This window comes from Scleropages formosus, chromosome 14 (genome assembly GCF_900964775.1).
Source record: "Scleropages formosus chromosome 14, fSclFor1.1, whole genome shotgun sequence".
NCBI classification, from domain to species: Eukaryota; Metazoa; Chordata; class Actinopteri; order Osteoglossiformes; family Osteoglossidae; genus Scleropages; species Scleropages formosus.
In genome coordinates this window covers 17,746,505-17,759,527 of record NC_041819.1, presented here as the reverse complement: position 1 = coordinate 17,759,527, position 13,023 = coordinate 17,746,505, and the positions used below count along the sequence as shown (strand labels likewise).

The 13,023-nt window shown below is 39.2% G+C and overlaps 1 protein-coding gene across 2 annotated transcripts; it reads left to right on the top strand.

The window, feature by feature from the left end:
• Nucleotides 1-2,848: 2,848 nt before the first annotated feature.
• LOC108930993 (SLIT and NTRK-like protein 2) lies at nucleotides 2,849-6,524 on the top strand. 2 transcript variants are annotated; one of them, XM_018746532.2, is made up of 2 exons: nucleotides 2,849-3,228; nucleotides 3,320-6,524. In XM_018746532.2, the coding sequence occupies exon 2, from the start codon at nucleotides 3,544-3,546 to the stop codon at nucleotides 6,094-6,096; it is 2,553 nt and encodes an 850-aa protein (XP_018602048.2). In that variant the 5' UTR covers nucleotides 2,849-3,228; nucleotides 3,320-3,543; the 3' UTR covers nucleotides 6,097-6,524. The 2 variants fall into 2 exon arrangements, with proteins under 2 accessions (XP_018602048.2, XP_018602047.2); XM_018746531.2 differs by having other exon boundaries at nucleotides 2,849-3,236.
• The last annotated feature ends 6,499 nt before the right edge of the window (nucleotides 6,525-13,023 follow it).

Sequence of the window (13,023 nt, the reverse complement as noted above, 5' to 3'; positions counted from 1 at the left end):
ATACACCTATTTACTCTTCACTGTTGCTTTCCTCACTCAAAGAGTCGTGGTGGAATTATTTGTAATTTTTTTCTCCTTCCTTGCTTCTTAATGGCATAACCAGGTTCAATTAACTTATTCCCTTCACCTTTGCCAGAAAAGTATGTTTTCAGCAGTAGCCAATTTTCTTTCTTCTCCTTTGTTTGTGCTGAAAGTCCAAATGAATATGCAAATGTGTCTATGATTTAAGGTTGTACTTTTTTGGCAGAATTCCCCTGGATTTTGAACACAGTGCATATCCCAGATGAACTGTGCTTTTCCATTGTGCAATTGCTATGGCAAAGTACTATGGTGACTTATAAATATTAATATGTTTTAAGTGTACGTCCCCAAAGCTCTCCATGTTCAGTGCAAACAGTCTAAGCAAATACTTTAACTGAAAGCCTTGTTTGCTTCTGTTTTTAAAATGCACTGACATTAACTTACTTACCATCTGCTCTTTGGTCTTTGTGGAGCATAAAGTTCGTTGTAATGGCATTTTACCTGTCTTATTTGTTTTGGGAGGAAATACAGGCCAGCACACAAGAGAATTTACGTTGATTTTCTACACAAATATACTTCTTTTGATAGTTTATCTCCTGTAAACATGTCCAGACCTGGACTGCTTTACACAGTCTGGCTGGAGTGTTGCTGAAATAAAGGTGCATCTCATTATCATCAAAGTACACCAGAAATAGGGAGAAAAAAGTCACATTTATTTGATTCTTTTCTCCAAAGCATTTTGAATTTTTTTTTTCTTCATCTTCTTCATTTTACAGTTAGTATTTTGCACAAGGGTGATACAGCAGGAAGTGTGATTTAAAGCAGCTTCTCTGAGTACAACGCAGCTCCACTAATTACTACACCTCCTGCTGCCCTGATCAAAACCTTTAGGACTCAAAACAAAGACATCCAGCAATATGCTGTCTTTTTACCATATGTGCATTGCAGCACTGCTGCCTGATTGATTAGCTAGTATTCAATCTTTTTATAAAGCTACCATGCAAACATTATAGAGCCTTTAGAGTGATGTCATGCTGATAAAATTAATTCTCAGTGAAGAAGCTGCTGTCAGTACAAGAAACTTTTGGGTATCTGGAGCACGGTGTTGTTGCCTGGGCAGCAATTCAGTGTAATGAAAAAGCAAGATGAAAAAGTGACAGTACATCTTTCTCACCACAAATGTTTAACTTTTTATACAATCTGCAGTTACAGGAACTTGCCCCGGGGGGAAGACAGGGATAAAACAGTCGGACTATTGGAGGAAGAAGGTAAAATCGTGCTACCGAGCCTTGGACTGAAGCATCAGAGACATTCACACATCAATCACAACAAATGCTTGGAGTAACTTGTGTGCAGGTCAGCACTTCTGTCGATCTGATGGAACAATCCATCAGCTTGTGGCTCCACTGTCCTCTGAAGTTATGGGTTGGCCAGGAATGGCTTCACACTGCGGCTACAGGGAGTGGTGATTTATCTAAAAATGCAGGCCTTTAAATAAAACCCTGTCTTCTCCCTCTGTGATGTGTTCATAATTGAAGTGCACTATGCTGCATGTTGCAGGGTACATCCTTTGCCTTTTTTTACAAAACTTCCCTGCTCTCATCTGCTATGATTTTAAACATTTAGGCTCACAGTGCATCTTGCATGACCTGCAGGAATTAAAACAGAATTTATGCAGAAAGGACTGCAAATTTCAGCTATCTCTCATAAGTGTAACTTAATTCTGCATTGACTGTGATACGTTTTGATATCCAAATGTATGTATATACATACTGTGTTTAGGTTTTACTGTGTATTGTGCCAACATCTTCTAAAAAAAATAAATTTTACTAATTCTTCTCCATTTTATTTGACAGCATGCCTATTTTTTTATATATTGTTACTTGTCACTGTGAAAATTCAGCTCAGTGTTTTTGTGAAATAAAACATGGATATGTATGCATTCATCTGATCTGCAGAGAATTTGCCATAGTAGTAAATGGTACTTCATTATGCTACAAAATGTTGATCCTGAACTGATGCTGTGGTTTAACATAGCCTTAAGGCATGATACTTCTGAAAAACTCAGTAATTAAACTTTTGTGGAGGCGAAAACCCACACGTTAGAAGACCGAGTTGATCCGATGATGACTGGTGTTATTCTCAGTAAAGATGCTGCTGAGCGTGTGACACACTTGCAGCTAACCTGAGCAATTTGCCGTCGGCAAGGCAACGCGATGGTGAGACAGGCAGTCGTGTGCAGGAGAGAGACGGCTTGAAGGATGGAGTTAGAGATCAAGTAACGGCAGTGGAAGACATCTAGCTGCTCATCAGTGACTCTGTTTTTACAAGTGGATCCATTTAATATTTGTCCGAGTATTGGTTTATTTTGTATGGCGGCTGTTAACAGAACCTGTCTCTTTCAAGTGTGTTACCATTCTGCATGTGTGCATATTTTTGTGCCCATGGGGTGAGATAAAAGCATTCCGGTACAGTAGGGTTTGGAAGGTATATAGGAAGATGCTTGGGTGGGTGCTAATTTCTTGCGTGGAATAGTATCATGAGGTTTACAGGTCACTTTTCAAATGAGTTTTTTTTTTTTTTTTTTCGTAATAGTAATCGTAATCACTCCCAATCATACTCATACAGAATAATATAAACTTAGTTCTCGCAAGTATTGTGAAAGACGCAAATTAGGTTTGCCTGAATCCGCCTCCCCTGTGAAAAATGAAGGTGGGGGTTATTAGCTTCTATTCAGTGATGAAAAGATACAAAAAAATTAAACTGACTTTCACCAGTTCGAGTCCCGCGGGCGCTCTTTATGCGTGCGCCACCCTTAGGATGGATTCCACTCGCTTCCCAAGGCTCTGTAAATGGCAGCGTGCTTTTTAAAGCTTTAACGAGGATGATGTAAAAAGGGGGCTCCTCCAAAAAAGGGGGCTTGTGTGTCGTTCCCGGTGACGTTGGACTCCCCGTTGAGGGCTGTGGGAGGAACGCGACGGGAAGATGCAGAAGCAGAAGCGCGCAAGAAAGGAGCAGCTGGTGGTGAGGAGCGCAGCTGATGCCGGCTTCTCCAAGTCCCTTCCTTCATCTGCGCTCCTTCCTTTCTCCTGACATCCCGAGAAGCTGTCGGGACGGCTCGGTGGCTCACCTCACCTCACCTCACCTCACTCTCGCTCAGGATGGAAAACGGGCGGACCAGCAGAGACAGACTCCAAAACTCATGCGGTCGGTGTGTGAGTACCCCGCTCCCGTTCCTCAGCCTGTGTCTGTGTTTCTGAAAGGCGCCTCCTCATCTCACCGGTCCGCTTCTTTTCAGAACACAGACAAGACGATAAAAGCTTGTTGAGAAGCCGGAAGAATTAACGGTGACATCTGATCTGCATTCATCCGCGCTGCTGGATATAAAACTTGCGCGTCTCTGAGATGTTCTCGCTGTCGGCGCGGATGCTGCGCCTTTTCGGGATGTTGCGCCCGAGTTCGCAGCTTTAATTTGAGCCCAACACCGCGAACGCCGGATACTTGACCGCAACTCCAGTAAAAATGCTCAACGGTGTGCTGCTGCTCGGCGTTTTCACCGCGATCGGTTTGCTCTCGAAGACGGAGAGTCGGAAAACTTCGAAGGACCTCTGCAAGAACCGCTGCTTCTGCGAGGAACGGGAGAACATACTGAACATAAACTGCGAGAACAAGGGCTTCACCACGGTGAGCCAGTACCAGCCGCCGCCGAATAAAATCTGCCAGCTCTTCCTGAATGGGAACTTTCTGTCCAAACTGAACCCCAACGACTTTGTGAATTATATCAATGTCACGAGCCTCCATCTGGGCAACAACGGCTTGCAGGAGATTAAAACGGGGGCTTTCAATGGCCTGAAGTATCTAAAACGTCTCCATCTCAACAACAACAACTTGGAAATCATCAAGGAAGAAACTTTTGCTGGTTTAGAGAGCCTCGAATACCTTCAGGCTGATTATAACTACATCTGCGCAATAGAACCCGGTGCATTCAGCAAACTGAATAAATTGAAGGTGCTTATACTTAATGACAACTTGTTACCTTCTCTACCCAACAACGTGTTCCGTTTTGTGTTGCTGACCCATCTGGATCTGAGAGGGAACCGGTTTAAATCGCTGCCCTTTGCTGGGGTGTTGGAGCACATCGGTGGCATTATGGAGATCCAGCTGGAGGAGAACCCTTGGAATTGCACCTGTGACTTGGTCTCGCTGAAAGCCTGGCTGGATACCATCTCGGTCTTTGTGGGAGACATTGTCTGCGAGACGCCCTTCAGACTTCATGGAAAGGATGTCACCCAACTGATCAGGCAAGATTTTTGCCCTAGAAAAAATGCTGTGGATTCAAACCAGCGTATCATGAAACCATCCTCTGATTCTCAGTATCAGAGCACCTTTCCAACATCATACCCAGGCATGACGCAAACCAAACCTCCAAGGGCATCCCGCCCTCCCAAAATGAGAAACCGCTCTACAACAAGGGTGACAGCATCCAGCAATGACATGCATGTCTTTGGACCCATAATGGTGTATCAAACCAGGTCTCCTGTGCCAGTCGTGTGCCCAAAATTATGCATCTGTACCCCACAGAAACCGGACAGTGGTTTGAGCATAAACTGCCAAGAGAGAAAGATATATAATATATCTGACCTTCATCCGAAACCCTCCTATCCAAAGAAACTGCATCTGACTTCTAATTATCTGCAGACCATATATAGCACCGATTTTATTGAATACGGTTCTTTAGAACTCCTTCATCTGGGGAACAACAGAATAGCCATCATTCAGAATGGTGCCTTTAGAAATTTAACCAATTTACGCAGACTGTATCTTAATGGCAATTACATTGAAAAATTAACTCCATTTTTGTTTGCTGGGCTTCATAGCCTGCAGTATTTGTACCTGGAGTACAATATTATCAAAGACATAGCGCCGCAGACATTTAATTCCTTACACAATCTGCAGCTGCTGTTCCTCAACAACAATTTGTTGAGATCTTTGCCTGATGATGTCTTTGGAGGGACGATGCTGACGAGACTGAACCTTAGGAACAACCACTTCTCCCACCTTCCAGTGAGGGGTGTGCTGGACCAACTCTCACCCTTTATCCAAATTGACCTTCTGGAAAACCCCTGGGACTGCAGCTGTGATATTGTGGCTCTTAAGAACTGGATGGAGATGTCCAGCACAAGTGTTGTGGTCAATGAAATCACATGTGACTCCCCTTCTAAACAGGCCGGGCGACTTCTGCGGTCCCTGCGCAATGATGAGGTATGTCCAGATACAAACTCAGTTATGGGAACCAGAATGCCCAAAGTGAGTACAAGCTCTTTAGCAGCATATACTGTAAGTGTGACCACGGACATTATGTCTGAAATGGATCCAGAAGTACCACTTTCAGTTTTGATTCTAGGTCTGTTGATTGTCTTCATTCTCTCAGTTTGTTTTGGTGCAGGTTTATTTGTACTTGTACTTAAAAAACGCAAAGGGGTTGAGAACCTTCCCTCCAATCCCAACACGTTTGACCTGAATGCCCTTCAGGTTCCATATGGTTCCTATAACACAGAAACAAACATAGAAAAACCAGATAGTCATATGTACAACTATATACACACACCTGCAAGTCAAATATGTCAGAACCCTATTTACCTGCAAAAGGAAAATGACCAGCTGGCTTATTACAGAAATCTGAAGGAAATGAGCTTCAGTACCCTGGATCATAAAAAGGACAAGAGAGCAAGAAGTGCTGCTTATACGATTAGCACAGTTGGGTTCAATAATAAAGAACCCAGTGGAAGGGGAGACTCGGAGCTGCTGTATCAGAACATCACGGAACGGGACAACGAGCTTCCATCCACAGGGGATCTAAAGTACAACTTTGCTTTACCCAAAGCCCTATCCATGCCCACGTATGAGTCGAACCGGCGCCAGTTGCATAGTCAGGATCGGCTAAATAAGCACAAACTGCCTAGGAAAAGCACAGTGCAAACCAACAATCAGCATCACAGACATCCGTGGAAACACAGGACGGTGCCGGATTACCTGGAGGTTTTGGAGAAATACACCACCACGAGCCATTTGTAAATATATATTGAGAACGAATTAACTGCATTTTTCAGGCAGAACCCTAATAAGTATATCTAACTCCAAACTGCAGACATTATAAATACCTCAGTTCACAAGAGGCTTCAAGATCCTTTTGAAAGGTGTAAATAAATACAGTAAATGTTAATACATGTTATCATTTATACAAAAATAATTTGACAAATGCTTTGTATTATATGGTAATAACCACATCATAAGATGCCATTGCTTTCATCTTGTGTGTAAAAGCAATGTTTCTGAGCTACCAAGAATAGGACAGTCTTCATGAATTTTACAAGGTTGCTTTTCCTAGGGTATGAGGGTTAGGAGTATACGGAATTACATATGATATTCTGTGATTTTGCTTTTTGTTTCAGAAGTGCCCATGCACAGTATTTGAATGTTGCTTATTCCTGTATTTTCAGTGTACTGGCTCTTAATGAATTATTCATTATATCAAATTAAATAAATTACATATATCTATATCTATCTATATATATATATATATATATATATATATATATATATAATCATGCTTTTTATATGAAGGTGCCTTTTCAAAAGTTAAATACTTGTGAAAATCTTAATAGCGATGTATGTGACAAATACACAGTGCAGTAAGTTTAATTAAAATATAACTGCAATAATGTGTCTAGCTTTTTTGTACAACTTTAAATTACAGTAAAGCTCACTTCCAAGTATATATTAACAGCAAAAATTGGGTACTAGTGTATTTAAAATACATAGTAACAGTTTTTGGCTGCAAAAGTTTGTTTCATATTGTCATGAGAATTTGTGACGTACGTTGCCGCTCACAATTTTTAGTATGTGAACGACTATTAAGAAAGCCCCAGGTTCACTAATTATTTGTAAAGCTATGTATTTATTAATTTACTTTTTTAATCTGTTTTGCAGCCAAACCTTCTTTTAAAGTTTGTTTTGCTATTAAAAGGGACTGCTGTTCTGATGAGTTATGTCAAAGTGATTTCATTGGGTGGCACTGGCACAGCGAGTAGTGTTGCTGTCTTACAGTGCCTGCATGGTGTGAGAGGATATGGGTTTGATCCCTACTCAGTCTGTGTGGAGTTTGCATGTTCTCCCCTTGTCTGTGTGGGTTTCCGCCCACAGTCCAAAGACATACTGTTCAGGTTCCCCATAGTGTGTCAGTAACAGAGAGAGTGTGTACTGCTGACATATGGATGAGTGACCCATTGTAAGTAGTGTATCTAGCAGTATAAGTCACCTTGGTGAATAAGGTGTGTGGGCTGATGACACTACATAGAGTTCATTGGAAGTTGGTTTGGAGGAATGCTTTTGCTAAATAAATAAATGTAAACATTGACCATAATGCTTGCATGTTGACTGCCTGGTTAAAAAGTGAAACACTTTTATGATAGTTTATTCCTTTATTTTCTTATTTAAAGTTATTACTGACAAAAGCATATGGCTTTAATCTGTCAGGATTCGTTATTATATGAGTCAGGCATCATTTAATTCACAATCATAACAGTAAAGTTGACTTATAATCATAAAAACCACAATCAGAATGCTATGTCTCTCCTTCTTTTAACAGTGATTTTTCAGTCCTTTCCATAATGCACCAACATGCTTGTTCTCAGCACTGAGAATTTAATACATCTGCCTGAACACAAGTGGTCCTCGACTTACAGTACATTGCATTCTGATAATCCTGTTGTAAATTGACTTGGTCATTAGTGAAAATCCCCTTTTTTTCTGTACTATAGAAACCCTAAGGAAATGTAAATAATTGACACTAAAGAATGCCCCTAGTGTAATATGACTTGATGAAATGACATTTTTTGCAGTAATTTCACACATTTTCTCTATTAAAATGATATTAATATAGAACAAAGTAAATACAGAAAAATATTAAAATAATATTTTCATTCTGTACTATTCTTTGCGATATAATTTCCCGCTTTTTTGCCTTTTTTTTTCAGAAACGTACTTTTTTCCTAGCTATTATAAATAAGATGTAATTTGAGGGAATTACAATGCAATCGATGCTAGACACTCAGACGCTGACTGAGACCCAAGCAATAAAAAATATGAGTGCCTTGCAGGTAGCTCATGTTATTGTAAAAAAAAAAAAAAAATAGAGCCACTGTTGTTAGACATTTTGATAAAATGTCAGCACTTGAAAAAAAATATAGTAAAGTTAATTCCCATCAGATGGTCATAAGTTGCAAATGTCATAACTCGAGGACTACTTGTATGAGAAAAATATAAAAACTGATCATATCCCATATGGTAACATGTTTGTTACAACACAGTATGCTGCAGTCTTACTCTACAACAGATCATTCTTGCGGCTGAGTTCTGTGGCACTGTTAGGATAAAACCAGCCCCAAAAATGTTAAATTAGGCATCCTCAGTAAATAAAATGGTTGTTCCCTGTTTTTTGAGTACTTAAAGTGTATACAAACATACATCTGATTTAGTTGTACATATAAAAAATTAGGTCTGGAGTGAGATTTTCCCACAAATAATTTTATCTTGTGTGAGCTTTTGGCAGAAGGAACAATGGCATGGGATGGAACTACAATGACTGATGGCTCCCAATGCCTGCGCACTGCCATTTCTTACAGATGATGATGACCAGCTGCTTGTAATCAGGCAATGAAGATTTTTATATAAGGCAGCTTGTCTAGTTCAAGAAAGACTAGAGATTATGATGGGTTAATAATGGCCATTGGTGTATTGCTGTGCAGTTTAATTTGTATTTGTTGGTTAATCTGGGTATGGTGTTTGGTTTTCATATGAAATTTTTAATTGATCTCGTTTAAACACATTTCAAGCTTTACTTTAGTTTAATAAAAGAATATTTTTGTTGAAACTTTCTTGTTCTGTGCTTCCATCTGGCCTGTGTGACCTCCTCCACTTCACAACATATCATCTATTCACGACAGCAGAATGCTTCCCAGCAGTTTAACAAAGTTTGAAGGAACATAGTTTGTCATGAAGTATGTTCAAACGTGAATAACTACAAGAAGGCAACTTGTCCACGTTAATTTAAAGTAGATAAATATTATTGTTAATTGGATTAAGCATTAAACAGAATATTCTGAGACTGCATTTCTAAATGAATAAAATGCATTGACCTTTTTTGAGGTGAAATTAAATGCAGTATGACTGTTCAATGTCTTCATAATACATGACTTGTTTAACCAGTCATTTCATGTCAAATGAAAAATGTAAATCTGGAATGATATAAAAGTCTGTAATTTAATTGTATGACCATTGATTATTCTGTCACAACTTTAAGTTGTTTGGCTTATACAGTCTAAAATGTGGAATGAATTTCCATGGTAAATGAATCATCTGCGATAAAATAACATCTGGTTTTGTGCATATTGCCAAAATTCTATGTCAGTGCAAAGTATAGCTGTTCGACGCAGGCCTTGTAAAACGTCTCTTATGGCTGAATAAGCTAGTATTTTGTTTACCGCAGATGGAACACTTGCCATGGAATGCCCAAGAACACCATGATTTCCTGTTGGCATTTTAATGGAAAAGCACTGAATAGTTTCCATGGAAGCACAGAGTGGCTGAAAACACTATTATCAATACGGGCACAGTTGCCAGTTCACTGGGGTGGAAGTAATGGGGGCATTTTTTAAACAGTGTTTTTCCCTATTTCAGTACATCACTGAAGTATTTTTCCAATCAAATACTTTGAAGTTCTTTAGTAATTGTTGTATGCAACTTTTGTTCGTAAGTGTGTGTTGGTTTTCACTTTTAAAACTTGTTTATCCAAACATTTTCAGGATCAAGTGAGTTTATTCAGTGGTTTTTTGTTTCATGCCAGCAGAGAAATCTACAGCTGTAGTTTCTCCACTTCAATTTTTGATGCATAATTTATTATTTTCATAGTTGCCTTAATGATTTAGGAACTAATGATGAGCTGTGTTAGTGGATGACAGATGGCCTTGAAGATCTTCTAGCCGACACTCAACCTCCTTGTTTATGACGGCAGCAGGAATTCTCTCAATAACATCAATGCTCGCTGTGTCATCTATGAAATCCAAGTTGCTATATTTAAAGAAGTTTCTCATTTACTTTCATGTGCAAAGGGCTGTGACACAGGAGTAAGATATACATAAAAGGAGGAAACTCACTGAGGAGCATTAGAACTCATGCTCTTGCTTTCAATTTTGTGTCTGAGTGTTAACACATTGCAGATTTTTAGAAAATGAACTGAGGGTGATTAAACTTCTGGCCAATTTCCAGAGAAGAATCTACTATTCAGTCTTATAACAGGTAAAAATGTTATGTTCAGATAGATGAAATTACTCAGTAAGTATGAGAAAATCACATTGCATGATTCACAATGAAGGCAGTAGTCAAAGAGGAATGATGTCAGAATGTGCACTGGCTTCAGGTAAGTAAGCTATAAAAGTAACTTGAATCTGAACCGAATGATGAATCGAACTTGATAAATCTTCAGTTTTGAGCAGAATAAGTGCTCACTGTGCCAGTTTTTCCTCTGAGGAGAATATATAACACTTTACCAGTGTGGGTTTTTCGCCATTGCTTTCTACAAAAATTAATTTAGTGCACAAGGTATTCACTGGTAGTTTTTCTCAGAAGCTGCTAGTGTCTGAGCTGCTTGGGAAATGATAGTCTTCTCCAGAATGAACTCAGGCATTTCTAACAGCCAAAAAAAAAAAAAAAAAAAAACAAAGTTCCATCGCAGTACAATGGACCATTCATCAGTAGGGAAGCTGCTGATTTTCCAGCAGGAAGGGAAGCAGAGCATCTGTGATATTCTCACCAACTGCACAGAGAGTATTTTATATTGCAAAAGAACCTGCTTGGTTGTTTGAAGATATGTCAGCTTGCATCACATCCTTATGCTGATCTATTGGAGAAAAAAACCCTATAAAAAGTAACTAGAAGATCTTGTCAAAAGCATATTAATCAGCTAATTTACCTTGTTTGTAAGACCATAGAAAGCAATGAAGAGATTCTATCAAAAGACATTAATTGACTATTTCATTTTGTCTGTAAGACTATATGTTAAATAATTAACTCTTTTTATAGCTGGGTATTTAAAAATCTCTATCCTGGTTCTTTCTAAAAAGTGATAAATGTACCATTTCTAGCCCTTAATTACCTTTTCATTACATATAGGCTAAATAGCACAAATTCAAAGCAAATGTTCATGATGATACATGATGTCTTACACAGAATAAGTGGGAATGACAATATGGACTCACCTGTACTAAAACAAATAAATAAAAACCCACACCGTGCACAAAAATATCCACCAGACAATCTCAGTGTGCAAGTTCTTGGCAGTTTATAAATCACCTTGACTCCAGCTGGGTCTTCCAAAGAGAGAGCAACTACTTTATGTGCTGGCTGAAACCTCTAAAACCTTTGCAAGGATTTTTTTTTTTTTTTTTTAAATTTACATTACCCATCTGTTTTTACTGAGTGCTACACACACTCCCACCCTGCTGTAAAAATGGCTATTTTTAAAAAAGCTACAGGAGAGTCTCAGTGAGCAAAAGGGAGAGATGAAGGTTGCAGATTTAAGGTCCATACACATTATCAAGTGCAGCAAATTTCCTACAGGAACATTTTTTATTAATATATGAATATCAACCTACAATTTACTATCTCTCAAATCTTTCAATATCAAGAATGTAAATGTACATCATGACTTGTTATTCTAGTAGGCCACATTTATATACACACATACACATTGTCTGAAGCTGCTTGTCCCAAGTGGGGGCTGCGGCGAGCCGGAGCCTAACCCGGAAACACACAGGGGGACACCCAGGATGGGACGCCAGTCCGTCGCAGGACTTGAACTCCAGACCCACCGGAGAGTAGAACCCAGTCAAACCCGCTGTGCCACCGTGCGCCCCCCCACATTTATATAGTTTATTTTCATATTATTGTACTGATGTAAACTTGTGTTTAATGATACTATATTGTAAAAACTATTTAAACTACATACATAGATCAAAAGTGGAAGTTCCTTTGGCAAAAGGTATCCACTGAATAGATAAATCAGGAATGATCTGAGATGTACATACAGAGGTGTCATTCAATGTTCTGTTTAAATACGATTGAAACCTGACATGTAACTTCATCTTTCTGCGAGGTACAAAGTCACAGCCTGTTCTGTGTGGTTTCTAAATCTGTGAATTTAAATCCTTTGGTGATTTTCTCCTGGTGACACAAAAGCAGGAATATGTGTGAGTGATGGAAGGTCTATCTGGGACACGTAACGCACAGCAGGAACACCATCTTCTCAGAACCAACGAACAAAGTGTCACAGAAGTGCAGCACTATTTAACACGTCATTAGAGCTGAAGTTCTCGCTTTGCTCTTCATGTGCCCTCATCATATAATATCGAACAGGTCATTATTACACTTATTTACACCACCAAATGTAGATGCACACATACCTTTTTTTTTTTTCCTTTGCTGATGTTTTGGGATGAAGAGAAATAAGAAAAAAAACTCAGTTATATGCTATACAATGAAATAATCATGTACTTGCCACATGCCTGTTGCAACTGTACTTAATATGCTTCAACAAACACAGTGTGAACCGTAATTTCAATCATATGGAACGGTGAGCTAAGAACAGGCAATGAGTCAAGTGCCGTCTATCTCTTTGTGATTCAGTTTAGGTGAAGCACATGTGTAGTTTTCTTCCTCCATCCTGCAGCAGCCATAGCAGAGCAAAGGTAAATCGAAGCCAGTTGAAAAAGTTAAGAAAACAATAAAGTCCCAGTGTTTTCCCAGGCTTTCGGTCTGTATATAGGGTCAAATTAAAGTGTTCGGTGTGTCGTCAGCGCAAGTGTTTGAGCTCAAAAAAGCAAAAAGGTCATGCACTGCAGAATTTGTGAAGCACAGGCAGGTTTCTCCACGACTGCTGAGGAAGAC

Coding starts and splice junctions, on each gene's coding strand:
- LOC108930993 (XM_018746532.2), top strand. CDS start 3,544: ATGCTCAACGGTGTGCTGCTGCTCGGCGTTTTCACCGCGATCGGTTTG.